The following is a 22,932-nucleotide window of genomic DNA, read 5'->3' on the forward strand; positions in this document are numbered from 1 at the left end:
GGCTACACTCCATGGGGTTACAAAGAGTTGGACACGACTGAAGTCACTAAACACAGCATGTAAGGAGACACAGTAGAATAGAAGTACCAGAATTCTATTACTGAGCAGGTGAGTATCAATGAGGCTAGCTCAGGAGGAAAGACTTTGGGCCAGATACATCCGTGAGCCTCTCGCCAGCCTCCCAGTCCACAGCCATTCTGCCCTCTCTGCCAGCTTTATCCACTTCGTTCTCTGTCACTCAGCTGTCACCTGATACACACTCTCTCATGAAAGCAGTGTTTTGTGAGTACATTCCTGCCTTACCAAGTTCTGGAGACCAGGAATCGTATGTTACAGTTCATTTTGCTTCTAATTCCACTTCCATTTCGAATGCAAAAAGCAGTGAAAAAGAATGCCAATTCCTACCCTAACAATAAGAAAAGGCTGGGTGATATTTGAGGGAAAAAAAAATTCTTTCTTAAACCTATCAAAATGCTGAGTTGTAAGGCAACCAATAAAATGAATTCCATAAAGTTACAAGCCCCTCCAAGGAGAGATAAGAGACAGGATCTATTTCATCCTTGGCAAAGAGCACACACACACACACAGACACACACACACACACAGACACACACACAAGGGAAGCCAGCATATAAACAGGGAAGAAGAAACATGCTCCAGTGTAATAAAGACCACAAGTGGACTAACACGTCAGTCTGGAAGAGCTGGGAGTCTCAATGACAAGGGCCGTTTGTGCTCACAAGCTCTTCTCCACAGATAACACCCTGTAATTTCATCTGCCTTATCAGGGAACCCGACCGCCTGATGCTGAAGAGAATGACTGGGCAAGACCAGAGTGTGAAAGCACTCCTTTGTGGGTGTGGGCCTGCAGGAGACAAGCAGGAAGCCACGCTGAGGGTCACTGGCTTACACACAGCAGCAGCCTCAGCCCAGGGAGGAGGCACAGAAGCACAGACATGCCCGGGGAGGAGCGGGGCCCTGGGAGGAACAGGGTCTCCATGGATGCCAAGCAGAAGTCCACCCCCACGAGGGAGGGGCAGGCGGCCCACAAATTGCCCAGGACCAGTCACAGAGAAGGGGGGTGTGTCCACCATTGGGAGGAAGCGGTGCTGAGAAGGCCCCACACCTGGGCCCCAGGGGGTGCAGCCCGTGAAGACCAAAGCCGGACCAGAGCACAGAAAACCCCTGGGCTTAGGACCACGTGTCTCTGGCCAGCAACACACACTAGCTGCTAAGGGAGGTGTGCGAACGTCAGAGAGACTTCCTCTGTGGCTCGGGAGAGGGACTGCTGACGGCTGAAGGTGAAGGAGGAACACAGAAAACCCTCCATCAACTCCACAGGAAGTACTCCACAGGAAGTACTCCACAGGAAGTACTCCACAGGAAGTACTCCACAGGAAGTACTCCACAGGAAGTACTCCACAGGAAGTACTCCACAGGAAGCACCCCCGCCACAGGAAGCACCCCCGCCACAGGAAGCACCCCCGCCACAGGAAGCACCCCCGCCACAGGAAGCACCCCCGCCACAGGAAGCACCCCCGCCACAGGAAGCACCCCCGCCACAGGAAGTACTCCCGCCACAGGAAGTACTCCCGCCACAGGAAGTACTCCCGCCACAGGAAGGAAGTACCCCACCAACGGCAGCCACTTCAGGGGATGATGTCAACACAAAACCCCACCCAGCTCAACCTGTGGTGCACCCCGCCTCTGATGGATGGCATCACAGCATTTGTGGGTGTGAGTACTATTTAACTTCCTCTACTGCTTTTTCACACAGGGGGCCCATCACTCAACAACCACTACACATAAAAACTGAGAACTAAAAAGAAGGACAATGCACATAAATGGATGGGATGACAGCAGAGAGATGGAATCTATGAGAGTTAAGTTGAACGACAGAAATGTAAAAGACATATATAATACAAAAGATAAAGCATTCTTTGGGCTCCCCAGCAATCTGAAACAGGTCGATAAAAATGATCTAAACTGGCATTTCTATACACTAACAATGGTCTCTCTGAAAAAAGACAATGCCATTTGCAATAGCATCAAAAAACAATAAAATACAAAGAAATAAATTTAACCAAGGAAGTGAACGATCTATACAACAAAACCTTTAACACATCGATGAAAGAAATTGAGAAATATGCAAATAAATGGAAAGATATCCTGTGTTCATGGACATGAAGAGTTAATATTGCTAAAATATTCATATGACCCACAGCCATCTATAGGTTCAATGCAATTACTATGAAAATCCCAATGCCATTTTTCATGAAAATTGGAAAAATAATCCTAAAACGTACATGGAACCATAAAAGATGCCACATAACCAAATCAGCCTTAGAAAGAATAAAACTGAACTAACAAAGCTGGACTTCCTGGTTTCAAACTATATTACAAAGCTATAGTAATCAGAATAGTATGGTATTAGTATGAAAGATACATAAATCAATGGAACAGAATCATGAGCCTGGATATAAACTCATGCACTTACATTTAACAACGGTAACATTTAACAAAGGAGTCAAGCGTACTCAATGGTAGTCTGTATAATAAGTGGTGCTGGTAAAACTGGATATTCACATGAAAAAGAATGAAATTGCATGAATTTAACCTGGTATCACTCACAAAATGGCTTCCCAGGAGGTGCTAGTGGTAAAGAACCTCCCTGCAAATTCAGGAGACATAAGAGACATGAGTGCGATACCTGGGTCAGGAAGATCCACTGGAGGAGGCCATAGCAACCCACTCCAGCATTCTTGCCTGGAAAATCCCATGAACAGAGGAGCCTGGTGGGCTATGGTCCATAGGGTTGCACAGTGTCGGACACGACTGAAGTGACTTGGCACACAGGCACATTCACAAAAATTAACTCAAAATTGGTTAAGGACTTAAATGTAAGATGTGAAACTGTAAGTACTCGGAGAGTAGAAGAAAATATGGGGGAAAAGCCCCCTGTTACTAGTCTTGACAATGATTTTTTTGGATATGACACCAAAAGCACAAGCAAAAAAAGCAAAATCAACAAGTGGAGCTACATCGAGCTAAAACGCTTCTGCACAGCAAAATAAACCATCAACAAAATCAAAGTTTCCCCCACTCTCATGGGATGGAAGAAATTATTTGCAAATCATGTATCTGATAAGGGATTAATATATAGAATATATAAGAAACTCATACAACCCGAACAATAACAATAGCAAAAGTTGTAAATATCTGATTAGAAAATGGACAGATGACTTGAATAGACATTTTTTCCAAAGAAGACAGACAAATGGCCATGAAGTACTTTGAGGAGGTGTTGAACATCACTCGTCATCAGGAAAAGGCCGATCATGACCACAGTGAGATACCACTTCACGCCTGTTAGAAGGACCATCATCAAAGAGACAAGAGGAAACAAACGCTGAAGAACGGCATGGAGAAAAGGGAGCCCTTGTGCACTGTTGGTGGAAATGGAAGTCAGCACAGCAATAGCAGAAAACAGTAGAGAGGCTCCTCTGAAAACTGAAAGCAGTCACCATACAATCAGCAGCCCCACCCCCGGAGTATTGTCAGAAGGAAGTGAGATCGCTGTCTTGTAGAGATCCCCATCTTGTAGAGGTCCGCACTGCAGGATTATTCAACAGCTAAGATATGGAAACAACTCAAACTGTCCATCGGTGGATGAACAGATAAGAGAAAATGCCGTACTTACATATGTGGTGGGATACCATTCGGCCATAGAATGAAATCCTGCTATTTGTGACAGCCGGGATGAACCTGGAGGGCGTTATGCTAAGTCAGTCCGAGAAAGACAAACACTGCATGACCTCATTTACTTGCGGAACCTAAAACAGCTCAACTCTTAGAAAGGAGCCCGCTGGTTACCAGGGGCTGGGGACTGGGTGGAGGGGTTGCTGGGGAGCTGCGGTCAAAGCGTACAAACCTGCCCTCACCAGATGAGCAAGCCCAGGGGCTTAGAGAGCACAGGGACTCCGGTTTGCAGTGCCGTGCTGGGCGCCTGAAAGCTGCAGCAGAGGGATCCTCAGTACCCTCACCCCAGTAAGGGGACGGCAGTTACGCGAGGTGAGGGACGCGTGAACTACCCTTACTGGGGCAAACACGTCCCACCAGGCGCGTGTACGAAACTTCAAACAGAAAACACAAACTGAAACACAAAGGGAAAGGGGGCCAGGGATAAACAAAACACAAACGAAAGACGGAGCAGAAGAGCCAAGAGCCTTGGGGATCCCTCAGCGGGTCCAAGTGCTGCTCCCCACACGGGCGGCTGCACCCGGGGGAGGTGCTGCAGTCTCAGGTGGGCCAGGACAGCATCACCTCGTTCTTATCAGGTGGCCAGCGGGTGCTGTAAGAACAGGTTCCATCATGGCACTAACTGGAATTTCTGCAGGGGATCTATGTGGGTGTGAACAGAAGTAGCTTCGATGTTGTACAGACGTTAAGGCTAAGAGACTAGAAGAGGGTAGGGAAGTGGCTCAAGTTCAAGTGAGAGGCCAGGCTGGTTTCCTGGTCCAGGTCTGTAATACTCCAAAACTGGAGATCTTGGCATTCCTACATGGGGTCTTCCTGGTCAGTGAGGAGGGTGATGTTAAGGTGTGAACAGGAGGAGTAAATAGGCCAGTGAAGGAGCATCTGTCTGAGTTGGTCAATGACGGTCATTTACAGGTCGTCAACGGAGGCAAGTGACCCAGGCCGAGCAGGTGGCCATGCTCAGAAGCAGCACAGGACCTCGGAGGCTGTAAGCCAGCCACCGCAGGTACTCAGGTCGCTTTGTGTGGAACTGAATGCGATACACACTCCACGAGGGTGCTGTCCACACTTGGCCCACCCTACAGCACTAACTGCATCCATGGACGCTTATTTTAATTAACATTGTTATTAAGTTGAGGACCACTCTGGAATTAGACCAAAGAAATCGTCACATTAGATTTCAGAGACAGAATAATTTGAATTCAGAACAGACCCTGGGACAGAAGTCCTTTTACTGATGTCAGCAAGTTCCCTCAGGTGGTTCTGACTTTCTTTAGGAAGTTCAGTTTGGCAAAAGAGTGTCTCAAAATCTTTTAGAAACACAGTGCTTTAGAATTCGCCTCTCCAGGGCTGATCAGAGAGGACATGAAAACCTTTCCAATGGCCTCACCGGCTAAAGGACCCTCTCTCCCCACCATGGTTACTGGGTAGAGGGTCTTGTCCTGAGCTCACATGCAGCAGAGCTGTGAACAATTAGACCAGCTTTTCAGGACTGTTCCAATACCAAGCAACTTGTTCACTATAAGTATTTAAAAATACATTCTTTTTATCTTCTTTAATATTTGACGAGGCAAATTTTGAGAGAGTTTTTGCAACTTTTCCATTCTGAAAGATTATTGATTGGTGTAAAAACAAGAGGTTGTAGAAGACTATTAAAACATTATTCTCAAAGCTAAATAAATAAGTAAATAAATAAATAATCCTTTGATAAATGGCAAACTATTTGCAATTTCACTTTTGCTGACAGGGGTTCAATAGCTCCACATTTTAAAAGGTTTCTTGGCACACAGCGAGTCCACGCTATTTTCAATATGACCTAGCACTAGATTCCTTTCACTAGCTGAAGAGAAGATGTTTCTAGCTGGAACAAGCAGCTAAAACTGATTAGCAGAAACGTTTGATTTCCAACCACCTTAATAAACTATGTTTGTAAAAAGTACATGGTGAAGGAATAAAATATTTAATTTATGAAATAACTGTAGCTGGACTATATTTTTCAGGTCGCCATATCCACACATAATAAGTATAAATGTGTGTATATGTGTGGAGTCACCAAACGGTTTCAGTATTGAAGGCGGCAAGACTCTGAACAGAAACTGCAATTCTATCTGGGTTTCAAATGCGTTATTTTACAAATGTCAGAGCCTGATGAAGGCCAAGAGGGATGAGAGCACAGTGCAATCACCAGGGTTAGACTCGAGCGCTGGAAAGACCATGAAGAACCTTGAGATAAGGTGGTCTTGTTGTGTAACTCGTTAAGATATTTATCTACTACGCTAGTATTTTATGTTCTGCACCAGGAAATAGAACCATGTGTAACAGACATAAATCCAGCTCCAATTAAAATCAGGTCCCATAATACTCTGAGGCAGCACATCTATTGACACTCCTGACAGTTTCTCTCTCCTGGGGATGCTAAGCGGCAGCAGCAGGAACCCCTACAAAGACAAGACTGGCTTTTCTTTTCATCGGCACTAACACTGATCTCTGACCAACCTGAAAAGCAGTTCTTACACACAAAACGGGAAGACAACCACCATTTCTATATCACAGGATGCCTAGGAAAAAAGTAAGAATCTGTCTATAAAACTTGGAATAGAGAGCTGTCATCATTTTCACCAAAAGCCCTTAAAATAATTAAAGATTCCCAAGAAGAGAGTTAAACAGAACAGAGAGATCTTTGTGGTGTGATTATGGATGTGAATTCTAGAATGGTCCTGAAAGTGAGTGTTAGTGTCTCAGTGGTGTTCAGCTCTTTGTGACCCTATGGACTGCAGCCCTCCAGGATCCTCTGTCCATGGAATTCTCTAGGCAGGAATACTGGAATGGGATTTCACTTGCTTCTCCAGGGGATCTTCCTGACCCAGGGATCAAACCCACGTCTCTTGCGCTGGCAGGTGGATTGTTTACCATCCGAGCCATGAGGGAAGCTCAATTTAAATTTAAGATTTAAGCTCAAGAGAAATTTATGTATGTTTTTGTCTCAAGACTTTGTGATAAATGACACAGCCAATTTTGCCAATAAATCTGAAGAGTAAAATTATAACATTAAAAAGGTACATTTCAACCTAAAAAGATCTCATAGAATACAGGGAACATTGTCACCTAAGTCTTTATAATATACTAGGTACTGTTCATTTTAGAAATGAAGTCCTGGCCAGTTGGCGAAAGGAGTTGGTTTTGAATTATTTCTTTGAAAAGATAATATTCTTGAACAATTTTATGACAATATAAAATTTTCAAATGTGTATTCAGTTGTGTCTCCGAGAGAGAGAGGCAAATCTTATAAACTTAATGTCTGTGCAACCATCTTCTTCAAGGAAAGAAAATACTACATGAACTCACTAGAGGGCACCCTTGTCACCCATAACTGAGGTTTTGGGGGTGAGGGTGGGGGCACAGATGTTAACTGTAATCAAATTTGACATGTTCAAAATTAATATTATTTCAACAGAAAACAACAGAAAAAATAACTTTATTTAAATCAACAATAGGGTACCCAAATTTTCAAACTGAACTTAAAAGATCAATTTTATAGATTAGTGACACTACTATAAACTAGACCAAATGGATGCTATGTGAAAGAATACCTTTTGGACAAAGACTGCTAAGCCATGATTCATGCAGGCAGTACTTCCTATGGGCATCTTTTAGTAGAAACACACTTAAGCTATTTTTGAAAAATATTTTATCATTTGAAACTCTCAGACTTTAATACTTCTCTAATCCTTTCTGATCACTTTAATTCAACATTTTACCTTAATCACAGTAACACAATTCTCAGTACTGAACCAAAGTAAACAGAGTGCTAAAAACAAAAAATTAATGGTTTTTCTGGCTTAACATGATTTGGTTAAACATATTTTTATTTCTTTGTAAGATTTATATTAAGTATTTTTTCCAAATATCTGGCCCTCCTCCTTCACAACCTAGTTCCTCCCCCTTCCCCTGAGGTCACAATTATTCTTCTCATTGTGATTTACAATCTCTTTTTTCTTGCCCAGAAGAAGCAAGAGGCTACTTCCCTCTAAACCAGTGACTCTGCCATTTCTTTCTTGACTGATAAAGCAAAGCTATTCAATGGACTGTATTTTCGAAAGATCCCAACAAGTGTGTCATTTTCTGAAATCTAGTATGTCACCTAAGCAAGAGACACTGTCCTTAATTACACTGATTTTATCCCCAGGTTCTACTGAATTTCAGTGATGAAAAGTGTGTCATAAACACACTATAAGCCACACCCTACTAGGGTGGATATCCCACCATTCATTAAGCTTAGGAACTAATAAGCAAGAGAATCTAAGTTTTTATTTCTTCCTGTTAATTTCACAGAAACGATTTCATTGGCAGGATTTTAACACATTGAGATTTTACTCTGTATAAAATGTAAACCACCTGACTGCTCATATTTAAAACATGCTTACACATGGGGATTTAAATTCCCATTCAACTGAAATGTGGCTTTGAAATGCCTTACCTGCAAGTCTCCACAGGCCAGAAAGGCATATGTAACTTCTAAGCACGTTATTTAAAGATGAGTTTACATTACTCATCAATTATAAAATGGGCTCACTGCTGCTGTACTGTATTCCAAATCTACTAGGAAGATTTACAAACCAATAAAAACATAGGCTTAAAAAGACAGGAATTGCATTTGAAGTGTACGTTATCACCTTATATAATGGGCAAAAAAAAAAGGAAAATCACGTAGACGGTATATTATGGCATAAACATCTTCCTTATTTCTGCACTCAAAAGAACTTTTCCTATCTTGGACTACTAGTCTGTTTGTGAATGTATTTGAAAAACAGAGTAAGTGGCCGCTAATTTAATAGTAGCTGGTCCTATTAGGAGGAATTACGACTGTTGAGTATATTTGTAAACACTGTTTTTGGGTTTAAGTCTTGACTGCATTCCAAGTGTGGGTATTTGTCAACAGTCACACAGCTTACAGTACAAATGCAAAAAATAACCTTCCTTTCATGTTTCCTCATGCAGCTCTTACATAATTAACTAGATACGCTGAAAATAAAGCTGAGGGGATTGCCACTCGGCCCAGACATGAAATAGTTAAGAGTGATATATGTGCCAGGGTTTTAATGGGGCTGAACAACAGAAAGCCTCAACGCTCCACTTTCACTTGATTTTACTGTGCTGGTTTTGCTTGCTTAGGGCCATCCATCTGTTAAGGTTGATGCGTCATACAGCGACACTCCTGCTCACTGTTCACTAGGCTAGTGTTGTGTGTGTGTACACACCTGTGAGACACACAGACAACACACGTTACAATGATTGAAGAAGTTAAAAATGGCTAATATTATTAAATATGGAGCAGTGTCTTAGGTTCATATAAGTTTTGCATATGACTTAATTTCTCATTCTTAGAAAATTCCAATGCATTTTTACAAGCCAGCACTTTAAAATGTAATTGTAGATGAGACTTGGCCTAGACATTGTGTGGTAAGTCAGCGGTGTTTTGTTCTAAAATGAAGCGGATGAAAGGAGGTGGGGCTGCAGTCGAGAACAGCGCGGCTCCGGCCGTGACTGTGGCCGTATTCTCCCTGGACATGACTGGGCCTGTTCTCAGTAAAACCAGAGGAGGCGGCTCTCCCTGGAGCCCTGTTAGGCTGGGGCTGCTGCCCGAACTGTCATCTGCACACAAAAGGGAAGAGGGCTGGGTTTCACAAACGGGAAGCCTAATTGGGAGAGCTCCTTGGCTGTACCCTTGACATTTATTTAAGCCTCATCAACAAAACGGGAAATAACCCTACTAATTAGCAGACCAACACACAAATTACTGTTTGCTGGAAGTAGATACAGACTCACAATCCACTTCAAAATTAGGCTAAGTAACAGAAGCCTTAAACAACACACATTTTAGTTTCTGCTCTTTTCTGCAGCACATAGATTATAAATTTTGATTTTTTTAACTTTAAAATACATTCTTAGAATTTAAATGACCCAAATCTCATTTTCCTCTTCTGAAAAATGGATGAAGATAAAGTGTTGCAGTTACACAAGTCTGGCTGGAAAACTGGAAACAGGAGGTTCTTCATAGAGTCGAGACGGACTTCTCAAATGGATAGCAAACAGACGAGGAGTGGATGCGTCAAGCCCACATTCTTTGTGTTGATAATCTGACAATACAATGGCACTTAATGTCTTAGGAACTGACAAGCCAAGAGATTTCTTGGTTAAAATAAATACATAAATAAAGAGCTGTGTATTTTTTTCCACATCATGAACTGGGATCTAAGGGCATCTCTTCTTGGAATGAAGACAGGTAATCTTAGGGTCCACAGTGACTGAAGGATCGTTAGTGCCTCTGGGAGTGACCGAGAGAGAAGGGAGTCAGATGTGCCACTGCTACAGAAGACCTGAAGCTCAACACGCGTGTCCGTGTACGAATGGACAGCTGCCGACGGCTCAGTGCCTCTTGTGTGGCAGATACTCTATATACATTGTCTACCATGGCTGCAGCATCCTAGGGAGGTAGCATGTATCATTACTATCATTCCACAAATGCAGAAACTAAGGCTTGGGGCTTCCCAGGTGGCGCAGTGGTGAAAGAATCCACCTGCTAAATCAGGAGATGCAAGAGACATGGGTTGGATCCCTGGGTGAAGAAGATCCCCTGGAGGAGGAAATGGCAACCCACTCCAGTGTTCTTGCCAGGATAATCCCATGGACAGAGGAGCCTGGCGGACCACAGTCCATGGAGTTGCAGAGCTGTGTTTGGCTCCAAGCTACGTGCCAGTACCTTTCTCAAAGTCAAGTCTTCCTGGCTGTAAGGTCCATACCCCTGTCAATAACAGCTCCTCTGCGAGCACCCTCTCCATGCAAAGGCAGGAGAGTCGTGGCCAGGGACTAGGCTCCACAACCAGTCCATCTGCTTTTCCATCCAGAGGACAAGATGCTTGGATGGCGTCACCGGCTCAATGGACATGAGTCTGTGCAAACTCTGGGAGATAGCGAAGGACAGGGAAGCCTGGCGTGCTGCAGTCCATGGGGTCGCAAAGAGTCAGACACGAAAGCGACTGAACGACAACTCTTCTATCTAATACTGCAGAACTTTAGGCACATTTCTTAACCTCTCTGCTCCCAGTTTCTAAATCTGAAAAATCATGGGTAAAAAAAAAGTTCTCACTCTCGCTTGGATTGTTGGGAGTTTTAAACGAATCCTGTTGTACACACAAACAGACACATTCTGCTAACCAAGGAACCGCCCCTGCTCCTCCTGGTTGCCAAGGCTGCTCGAGCACACTTCAACATCACTTCAACTCTGTAATAACTCAGGTTTAAGAAACAGTAGTAAAAACATCAAAATTATCTGGATCACCAAATCCCGAAGGTCTCTGGAGAAGCTTGCTTTCAGGTACCTGAATTTACTACCCAGCCAGTCTTTAGAGAACCTGGTCATGTGAACACTCAAATGGAAGAGGCTGCCTGGGCATAGGCCAGGACTAACAGGAGAGAGAGGTGGCACAGGAGGGAGGAGAGAGTGAATTCTGCAACAGGGTTGTTTCTGCTTGCAGCTTTTCCGTGTCTTTAAGCAGTTCAACTCTCACGTGAAAGTGGAGGCAACAGCCAGGAAGCTGGAGGTGGGGGGAGAGAGTGTTTCCAAGGGAGGCTCTGATGTGCCTGAGCCCCGCCCATCACAAGGCTGCACAAGACCCTGTCTCTCCAAACGGGGATGCCCGTCTCCCCTGGGTGTGCCCTCTCCACTGTGAGCATCCAGTCCCAGGTCCCCAGATGGCATGAGCCTGCTCAAAGGCTTTCTAAACCTGTGTGTGCTATGAATCACAGGAGCTGTGGGGTTTTTTCTGTGTTCATGTCAGAGGCTAAGCACAGGAAGGGGGCTTAGCTCCTTACTACACTTTGTCACTGCAGTGAATCTTATCTAAGTGAATTTTATTTCTTTCTTCCACAATTCTTTGTAAGATATTAATTTACTATTGGAAATAGGTAAAATATAAATGAGATGAACGTTAGCGTCTCTCACATATTTACTTATATCTAGATTCTTTCTTTAACCACATCTAACCATTCCCAGAACTGCTTCTGTATTTAACTGAGAGTCTTAATGTGCTCAGATCCGAACGTAACAACTTGGAGGGCCGGGAGTGAGAGACGTGATGATTTTGGGAATCATCACAGAGTAATACACACACACGATTCTAGCATCAGCTTTCTGTCTCCTCCACAAGATACTGCATCATATTTTGATTACATCAATGAAGCTGGATTATCTCCAAGAAGTGAACTGAGGAAGCGTCTGCAGTATCAGACCACAAAGAGAAGGCAGCAGACGGTGCCGCTCCCTCCCTCCGGATGTCTGTGCCCAAATGCAAATACTGTACCCTAAGGTCCTTTTGTTTGTGTGCGTGGCCCATCTCCTGGGAGAATGAAGGCCACGGCAGCCCATCAGATAGGCTGACCTTGACCTTAACCAAGCTTCAGGTTTGTGGGACAAAGATCCAGCCTCTGACGACCCCAAAATATAGACGGTTCTTTTTTCTTTCTTTGCAAAGATGACTTTTTGGAAAATAGCATTATAAAGCAATTAGAAATAGCAAAAATCCCTTGAGATCCTGTCACAATCCTTAACACCGCTTCTCCGTTCACAGACACCCTCCCAGCACTGCTGGTAACATGGTCTCCCCCCATCCCATCCCTCAACGGCGAGAGCAGACGGAGCCAAAGACTAACGCCTGCTCTCTGTGCGCTTGATTATGTTCTTCAACAAGAACGTGGACTTGGGAACTGTGGTCCATTTCTAGTAGCTGTGTGAACTGAAGGCTTGCAAGCTCAGTGACGGGGCAGAGAAGCTGAGAAAGCTGATGTACAGAAGGCACGGTGATCAAATGTGCAGAGCACAGACCAGGTGAGAGGGAGACAGACACTGCTCTTCCAGGCCTCTGGCTCGAATCCTGCCCGGGGCCCACATACTCCTGCACTTGGCTGTCCTAAGGAACAGGGAGATCCTCATGATACACACCCTGCTGCTGTCTTACTCCACGTGTGGTTGTGTGTGTTTCCTAATGCTATGAAATTAGAGAGAGAATTCAGACCGGGGCTGGATGACAGTTTCAACTAGAGTGTGCCATGGTCTGCTTTTATAAATAAGCTGCTGACCACAAGTTGGCTGTCATTTCAGAGCACAGTTAACTATCAGCTCAGAGATGTGAAATTAGTACTGCAAGAAAACATGCATTCTGGCAGCTGTGGGGAAAAAATAGTAAGGGTGGAAAGTAACAAGGAAAAAACTGCCAAAGGGCTCAAAATCTGCCTCTTTTGTTAGTGTGTGAATCTAAAACTAAACAGTCAAATTTCAATTACAGAAAAATACAATCAAAAGGTAAAAATATAAGTACTGGGCTGCAAGTGGTTAGAAATATAAACTCAAAAAATTTAGCTGTGAAAATACATATACAGAGATACATGTGTCTACTTATAAAATGGGAGATACATACATATACAGTGGCTGCACACATTACCTGAAACTCATATTTATCCCCCATAAAGATAGTTATTCAAACATTATCAGTATTTGCACAATAAATCTAAATATGCTGGCTTAATAAATTCTTATATACCAAGAAGGAAAATAAAACTTTAATTCTTAAAAGAACAAGCCCCACTTCTTTTAATTCTTGTTAAAGTCATGTCATGTCATGTTTACCTGAAAACCATAAAATGCCAATTAATGAATGCAGATAACTGTACTGATGATACTATGATAAGAGCCATGACTATTCACAGTAAGTATGAGTGACTATAACCTACTGTCCTGTAAAGTTTTCTATAACTTGATATAATTTAATATAGTTTTCCCTGTCAGAAACTGTCTCTAGGAATTCAAAGAAAACAAAAACAGAAATCAGTCACGTATTTTCTGATTAAATTATCATAAAAATATGCCATGTTAAAAAAAAACAAAGATTTTTAAAATTAAATATGAGAAGCTAAAGGTAATTTTCTTAATTTAAAACTGTTATTTAAGATAGGCATCCCTCCAATTTAAGTGTTTTCTTTTTATCTTAAAGCATCCTACAGTTAACAAAGATTCCCATATTTTTTTCACAGTGAAGTCCAGTGAGCACACATAGTCCCGGGTAGGATAAATCCAACGAACACACCGAGACACACAGTAATCAAAGTTACAAAAATGAAAGACAAAAAAATATTAAAAGCAACAAGGGAAAAACAACAAATAATATACAAAGGAACTCCCATAAGGTTAACAGCTGATTTTTCAGGAGAAACTCTGCAGGCCAGAAGGGAGTGGCATGATATATTTAAACTGATGAAAGGGAAGCACCTACAACCAAGAATACTCTACCCAGCTAGGCTCTCATTCAGAGATGATGGAGAAATCAAAGCTTTACAGACAAGCAAAAGGTAAGAGAATCCAGCACCACCAAACCAACTTTGCAACAAATGCTAAAGAACTCAAGGCTGGTCAAAAACCAGCAACTTAAACCAACCTATACATATACAGACTGCTATATCAACACCTCACGGGAACAACAAACCTCAAAATTACAATAGATACACACACGAAAGAGTAAAAGCAACCCAAACACAACACTCAAGACGGTCATCAAGCCACAAGAGAAGAGAACAAAAGAGGAAGAGAAGGAAAAAGACCTACAAAAACGAACCGGAAATGCTTAATGGCAACATGGAGACACATACCAATAATTACCTTAAACGTAAATAGACCAAATGGTCCAACCAAAAGACACGGACTGGCTGAATGCATACAAACACAAGACCTATATATATGCAGTCTACAAGAGACTCACCTCAGACCTAGGGACACGTATAGACTGAAAGTAAGGGGATGGAAGAAGGTATTCCATGCAAATGGAAATCAAAAGAAAGCTGTAGTAGCCATTCTCATAGCAGACAAAACAGACTTTAAAATAAAGACTGTTGTAAGGTTAAAAAAAAAAAAAGACTCTATATAATGATCAAGGGATCAATTCAAGAAGGAGATAAAACAATTATAAATATATATGCACCCAACACAGGAGCACCTCAATATATAAGGAAAACAGTAACAGCCATAAAGGGAGAAACCGGTAGTAACACAGTAACAGCGGGGACTGTAGCACCCTACTTTCATCAATGGACAGACCATCCAGGCAGAAAATCAACCTTAAATGACCCATTAGACCAGGCGGTCCAAAGTATAAATAACAGCATTCCATCCAAAAGCACGTTCTTCTCAGGTGCAGATGCAGTGTTCTCTATGACTGGCCACGTGCTGGGCCACAAGGCGGGCCTTGGAAAAGTTAAGACGACTGAAATCATATCCAGCATGTTTTCTGATCACAACACTGTGAGATTAAAAATAAATTACAGGAAAAGGCTATGAAAAACACAAACATCTGGAGGCTAAACAATATGCTACTAAACAACCAATGGATCACTAAAGAAATCAAAGAAGAATTCAAAAATCCATTTATCGTGTTTTATACACACACACAGACACACGTATGATCTAAGTACTCCAACATTAAAGCAGTAAACATTTTAGTTAAGTTTTTAAGCTATCGACGTTTGAGAACAGACAAACGGGAAGTGAACATTCTAATGATGGGAGAAGAATTAACGGGAGAAGAATTAAGAAACTGATTGCATATCCATCATTAACTTACAAGTTTATAAATGTATTCCAGTTAACAGGGAGAGTCAGAAAAGGCTCTTACCCTTATGAGATAATTATTTCACTGAAAGGCTTGTTTCAGGTCATAGAACTAGCATTCACTACCAATACACTGCAACTGAGCCATACTAACGTATGAAAGTGTAAGCTTAACAAATAGATAAATCATAGAGAAGGCATTTTGTTATGTTATAAAAACAGCCCCTTAAAGCAGAGAACTTTTAAGTTTTTCCAAAATACCTAGAAAAGTACCTAATACATAATAGCTGTTGAAAGAACGGGTCTTCTTTACAAAGGCTGAGGTTCTAGAGCATAGCCTTGTGGTCCTGCCCCATTCCTGAAGACGCAGGAAGCACTGCACTGAGTCTGTGGAGCCAGGGAAGCCACCTGCACACGGAGGTGGACACCCATCCCGCCTGGCCACTCATTACAAGACATCGGGCAAGTGATGTGACCATTCGGCAGTCAGCTTCCTTATGTCTAAACTGGTGGCTGTGATAAATGAAGCTTTGCAGCTGCTTCAAGTTCAATGGTTTCTTAACTTTAATCCACTAGTGAACTCCTTTCAAAAGGCAGTTTTCTAAGACCACTTAAAGTATGATATGGTGTGTGCAATTTTTGCTTCTTAAAATCCTACAGAAGCACACTTATGATGCAAAATCAGAGACACACACACACACGGCTCTGATCCTGGACACACTCCTACTTTAGGACAGTACCTGAAGTAGCATTAGGTAGAAGCAGAAGCTTTAAACTACTCACAGCAAACAAAACATCTAACTTTAGAAAAAGACAGACATACATTATTCCATGTTCTAATTTCTTCAGAGTACTCTAGTGGTCAAATCCCCATGTATGAACGTCACCTCACTTTGTAGTAAAGGAAGCCATCATTAAGCTGCCCGCACGTGGCCCTGTCTCCCCGCACTCACCATGAGGCCACGACCCAGTGACGGGCAGGCAGACTGGTACCTGGACGCTCGGCTCGCAGGCCCCTTGCACCTGCCCAGACTCCGCCTACTCATACTGACCATCATCACAGAATTTCTTACCATGTGATAAAAATAAAAAATCAGTGGGTCCAAGATTGTTCCTGAAGAAATCACTGAAATTAACATAATATCAGACTGTGGGAGACAGGAGGTTAGTAAATACTCTCACCTGGGAAAGCTTACGCCTGGCTAGGTTTGCTCCGCTCTCGCTGTGTAATGTGTAAATGGGCGTGTATTGCACGGAACCGGAACAAGTCCCATAGTCGTCCTCATTTTCCTACACCCGAAGAGATAAACAAGTGGTTATTCTAAAGTACTCATTTCATTACTAAGGTTTTTCAATTAATAGACAGTATCTGATACAGATGCAAATAACAAAATTAAAACTTGGCGTGTAAGTTTTAAAAAAGCTATTTAGGAAGAAAATGCATTTTTATATATTATAAATTAAAAACCTCCAAAATAATCTCTGACTTTCTTGAACAATTTGAATAAAGTTTATATGAAGCCCATTCAGGCGCCATTACTACACTGAAAGTTTTAAATAGTTTCTTCTCTCCAGAGGTAGAAATTCAAAGCATAACAACTGATAAAATCTTCAAAAATATAATATGTAATCAACTCAAACACATATATACCTACCTATACCTATTCACATATATGCGACATTCACAGATTCAAATACACCTCCTTTGAAAATTAAGAACATGCTTCAATTTAAAGTAGCTACTATTGGAAAGATCCAGTAAAGCCCAATGATGACATTCCTGCAGAGAATTCTGCACCAGAGATCTTTTTAAAAAGAAAAAAAAAAAAGTCTCAGCTTGAAGCAAGAACTTTAATTTTGATATCAAGGCAATCAACTTTATAAAGACATACATCCAGTTAAAGCGCCTTTGAAGCTCTCCGCACCTCTGTGATAAAATATGCAAACGGTAAAGAGATTGTTCAGGGGGTGTGTATAGAATGGCAGATAGCTGCCATGGGGCTTGTTATGAAAAATGCATCCTTGAACAAAGGGCTAAGCACATTTCAAAAGTCATTAAAAACATAAACCCCATGTGATTTGTGCAAGATAAGCTTAACACTAACACAGGAATTGAGGTGGAATGAGACATGCTGGACATACCTTGTGTCTAAGCTTGCTCTTCACCTCCTTTATCCCCTGCTTAGCATGATTCTTGGCCTGGAAAACGACAATACCGGTGTCTGCTCAGCGCATTTCCATCAAGTTTAAGGGATAAGTGTGCGAGATCCCACTGAATGAAAACTACTAACTTGTCATGTTACATAGAAAAAAGAAGAACCCACCATCTAAAACTCTGTTTTCAGGGACCCATTCTACCCACTATTACACCTGAATGAGGTGGGGAAAGCATCAGTCTCTGTTTGCACAGGGATCATCCAAAGGCTAGCAGTTAGCCTACTTTGCCTCCGAGGCTATTAAAAACACCAGAGACCACCAGATGGCCATCGCCTAGCCATAACCTGGCCTGACAAATGGGGGAGGAAAAGGGAAAGCATGTCACACCAGCAGGTTATTTTGGGGCAAACATTTGGACTTGAAGAAATTCCTGCAATGATGCAGGAGACCCAGGTTTGATCCCTGGGTAGGGAAGATCCCCTGGAGAAGGAAATGGCAACCCACTCCAGCATTCTTGACTGGGAAATCCCATAGACAGAGGAGCCTGGCGGGCTTCAGTCCATGGGGTCACAAAGCAAGTTTTCCTGAATCCCAATCAGCTCCTAAGAATCTCCTACAGAGACAGAGGCACAGACACAAGGGCCGAAACAGAGGCCCACAGGCCCCGTGGAAGCTCAGAGAAGGCAGAGAAGCCTTGTGGTGGGGCTGAGGAACCTACTCTAAAACAAACCTGTAGGATGATTTAGTAGGTGGACAGAAGCCAAGGAAAGGACGTCCCGGGCAGCAGGGACGGATTGTGAAGGATGAAGACACAGCAGAGAATGAACGAGAAGGATCTCAGACCTGGAGACACCAGGGCTGGGGGCTTCAGGGAAATGAGCCAGGATGGGAGGGGCCAGGTCTGAAGGGTCTCGGCGATCAGAGCAGAGAGACTTCCATTTTGTTCATTATTTACTTGCTGTGGTAGCTCCTGGTGTTATTATTTTACTATAAGCTATGGGGTATCAACGGGGAGTTTTTAACTTTGGAAAGTCAAAGGACCTTTGAGGCAAGAGAACTTGTCATATTTTTAAAAAAAACTTTTCTAGTTAAGCCTCAAGTACACAATGAGAATTTAAAGTACGTTGTTAAATAAAAGAATCAAATCTTTTAAACTGTCACTTCATTGTGGACTGTTTCAATCTGAGGGCACAATTTTGCTGATAACTTTGAAATAAAAGAAGCATTTTTAAATTATCTGAAAAAAACGCCCTGCCTAGACAATGATACAATTTTAATAATTGAGTTTGCTTTGGTCAATATTAACTCTAAATTTATTTAAAGGAAACCAGAAAATATTCTAGATTTAAGTGTGTATCATCTAGGAAAATGTTATAAAATTTTATCAACAGAATTCTTAAACATGAAAAGAGAACTTACAAATTTGTATGCTGTTCGTACAGCAGGGCTTGCTTTGGTCATTGCTGTGTTGAACAGTGCACCTCCTTTCTGCAAAGGAAAAACAGAAACACATTCCTAAAAATTTGGAGCCCCACTGTCCTGAAAACAAAGCATTATTGATAATACAGAATTAAGAGCTTTTCTCACAGCTTAAAGAAAGACCTACATAATTATATCATGTTAAATGTTTTCAAGCTTTTATATATGCTATAGTAACTCCATACGAAATGTAAACATTCTCCTCTATTCTTTTAATTGATGGAACACAATCTTTTCATCTTTGTGGTTTAGGCAGATGTAGGCAATGTGACCAGTATATATATATATATATATAAAGCTTAATAAAAAGAAATACAATCAACTGTTTCTCAAATGTTTTAGTGTTCAGCAATAAAGTCTCAATCTGCGCAAGAGAGTTATGTTTAAAAAAAAAATCACGTTAACAAAAGCACGTTACCAGGAATGATAAAATTCCCATCAAGCCCTACCACTCCATCTAACTCCATCTTCCGGAATATATTATAAGCTGACGGCAAAATCACGATTTTCAAATCAAGCCATTCATCTTGAAAAATAGAAAGACAAAAGCTTTCCATTGAAAAATTTTTTTATCAATAGCGACAAACTATAAGCATAAAAATGTTTAAAGTGTGAGAAGATACGGAAACATTTAAAACGTTGCCCATAAACAGCATAAACAGTAGACCTGAACTGAACATTTTTCCGAATCGTTAAAGTGAAAAAAAAAAGAAAGAAACTGAAGGTTTAGTTATTACCTTGACAGTATGCACCCACTGCTGATATGACTTCGGGTTCCCTGGAACACACAGAAATAAGATGTCAGGAATATCTGATCAAAAGTAAATCCATAAACCAAAATTCACCAAGAACTAGTATTTCCAAGATTTCAGCAGGCAAATTTTATTTATCTGCAATGTTGTAAAAGAAGCAATTCATTGTAAGAACTATTAATAATAAATGCTCTAATTCTTAGGAACATAGTAACTAGCATTTTTAAGAATAGATACTTTTTCTTTACTCACATAAGAAGATACTATGTTAAAGTATTCTTTCATTGTAATACTACTTTCAGAGGGGAAAAAAATAACCTTTTGAAATGCAAAATTCCTATGTCTTTCAAACTGATTTTTCAATATTTATGTCTATGGTGTTTTGTAAATGTTTGGCTCTTTTACACAATTAGGGTTATCTTAAAACAATATTTAAAGTACATAAGGAAAGGAAAAAACCAGAAGGAAATTTAGAAATGTAAAGAATCTTGAGGACAAAAAAGATTCTTCTATGATTGTTAGACTGTATTAACTGATAGCAAATAGTATTAACTGATAAAAAATTTTACTTTATTGCAATTAACCTGCAGAACGTTCTGAAAATACTCTCGAGTTGTAAATCCAAACTGGAAAGGCACTACCGCAGGGAGATACGGCAATAGCTCCTCATGGCTATTAGAAAGTTCAAATGCAGGCATGACCAGTCCAGTAAAACCAGCAATCATATATATTTGGCTCCAAATATGCTAATTCATTTAATCAATAAGATGACATAAGAAGGCAAAAAAAGGCCACACAACTAGTCTAAAGTAATGTTTATATCAACTGACTTCAGCCAGATTTCCTCTACCTTCCTGGTTGTTTAAACCTTAAATATTCCCACAAGAAAAAACAAAGTCCCAAAGGCTACTCAGACTGACCGCCCGGTACAAAGGAGCCTGAAGCAGACTGTTCTCCTGTGTGTGGTTGTGGCTTAACAAACATGTCACCCTGCTGTTATAACACAGAGGCAGAGGGTCCTTAGGCCTAACCAGCATCAGGCCAAAAACGTCCAGCTCTGGATTCACTCTTGACCTTAACATTTCTCCCTAATTTCAAAGAAATATCAAGAAACAACTCCTAAGAAATGTCTCTCACTCTCTTCTTTCAGAAAAGGTACAGCACTGCACTGCACCTTTCCTGGGAGAATAAATATGGGGGAAAGAATACTTTCCTAACCTTGTGAAATGCTTATAGCAAAATGCATCTATCTTAAATAGACCATATAAAAACAACCTCAGTGCTTAAAGGGCATGAGTTTCAGATGGTAAACGGCCTGACCAAAAAAATTTTCAGCTTTCTCTTGTAAAATGATGAAAAAAAAAATCCCAGTTATTCTATTCATTGATATCTCAAGGAGATTCTATCAACAACATAAAATAAATATTATGTCTTTATCCAGATTATTCATACAGGTTTACCTCTCTATTCAAAGTTCTCATCAGTTCATACACTTTTTACTTCTCTACTAAAAATGGTTGTGTAGAAATCACATATTTATAATTTGGTTATTATTCACGGTATTCTGGAAAGTGTTTTATTTCATTTCCCAAAATGAATTTAAGAAAATGGAAAGAAAAACACCAACTACTCTGTGATAACTATTTAGCATCCTGGAACACGTGTCACTCCAGAAAACATATTTTTAAACCTCTGAACCACAAAGAAAATAACTATCATAAAACTTCAGAGTAGTCACAGAAAGGTCAGTGTCTAGAGCGACAATCATGAGGAATCAAAGGATCTCCTCTTCAGCTCTTCATAGGTTCTTAAATGTTTTTATCAACGTTATGCCTCTTGAAGAGTCGCATCCTTCTACTAAGAAACAGGCAAAGCAGGTGGACGAGAGGGCAGGGGGCTTGGCGGCCAGCGGGTCAGGGGTCAGGCCAGCCTGCCCTGGGGGACCCAGCACTGGGACCAGTCTGTCACCTGTGACGTGAGGCGTGACCCCAGCACGCGGCGGCACACCCCGCCGTCGGTCACGGGACACGTGACTCGCCTGACGGGGACACGGGCTCTGAGGGGATACTCTGCACACGTTCACAAAGACGGCAACTGAGGAAGGATCTTAGTATTCAACTCTCAGTTCATCAGTCCTTCAGCTTTCAGGATTGCTAAATAAAATATAAGGTGAATCATACAGAGCTTTCCTCCACGTCACTTCAGAAGAGGCTACATTAGAAAGGGCAGGGGCGGCCACCTTGAGGAGAAACGGCTGAGAGTGAGAACCACTCAGAACAATAACGTGAGATCACGGGGTTCCGGGCAAACAGGAAGTCCCTAAATACACAGCTTAAGGTAACAGAAAAACAGGTGGTACAATTTAGGTAGATTCCTGTCAAAAAATATTTTAAAAGGCTGTCTCTCTTAATTCTAGTGCTTGTAAGACTGAAGACACCTATTTCCATAAAATTTATGAGACAAGCACACTATTCTCTGATAATGTGTGTTTTAAAAGGCTAATTATCTTCTCAAAAAATATATCTGAATGCCGGGAAACACACACACACACACATACACACACACACATACACACACACACACACACACACACAAAACCTTAGTCTTTCTTTTAAAGTAACTGGATTGTGGAAATAGTAAGCATTATTGAGGAAATTCTTAACATTGTTCTTGTTAATCAAACAAGTGATTTTCTCACACTCAAGGACAAAATATCTTGGTTTCTCACTTGTGCAAAGTGTTTCTTTTCAAATATATTTGCTTAAATTCCAGTAATCTGTTGTTACTTATCAAAAAATGTTAAATTGGTCTAAATTGTTCAGTGAGGCCAGAAAAACGCCACTGAAACTAATGGTTACTACCACCCCTTCAGATTCCTTTGGTTACCAGTCAGTAAAGAAAGAAACAGGATTAAATAAACTCAAGACTGACCAGACTCTGCCGGGGCACTAATGAACAAACAAACTCTACCGATGGGGAGGGTAACCACACACTCCACAGAAAATCAACCTGAAAATGCGTCTCCTTCTCAAAGCTTAGAAAACGAGCTGTGGATTTTTAATATCTATTTAAATGAAAAAAAATAGAGGTCCAAACTATTAGGTATAAAACAAGACGCAGCATAATGTACAGCCA

General features: G+C 41.4%; 1 protein-coding gene across 2 annotated transcripts in view; it reads right to left on the bottom strand.

The window, feature by feature from the left end:
• DENND1B (DENN domain containing 1B) overlaps positions 1-22,932 on the bottom strand; it is a 261,857-nt gene that overhangs the window by 18,211 nt on the left and 220,714 nt on the right. For both annotated transcript variants that reach the window (XM_069544323.1, XM_069544322.1), the window contains 4 exons: positions 19,783-19,823; positions 18,986-19,054; positions 17,552-17,608; positions 16,592-16,699 (listed from right to left, as the gene is read on the bottom strand). In XM_069544323.1, the coding sequence (XP_069400424.1) occupies positions 16,592-16,699; positions 17,552-17,608; positions 18,986-19,054; positions 19,783-19,823 (275 nt within the window). The remainder of the gene's footprint in view (positions 1-16,591; positions 16,700-17,551; positions 17,609-18,985; positions 19,055-19,782; positions 19,824-22,932) is intronic.

Source organism: Ovis canadensis, chromosome 12 (assembly GCF_042477335.2).
Source record: "Ovis canadensis isolate MfBH-ARS-UI-01 breed Bighorn chromosome 12, ARS-UI_OviCan_v2, whole genome shotgun sequence".
In the NCBI taxonomy this organism is placed as follows: Eukaryota; Metazoa; Chordata; class Mammalia; order Artiodactyla; family Bovidae; genus Ovis; species Ovis canadensis.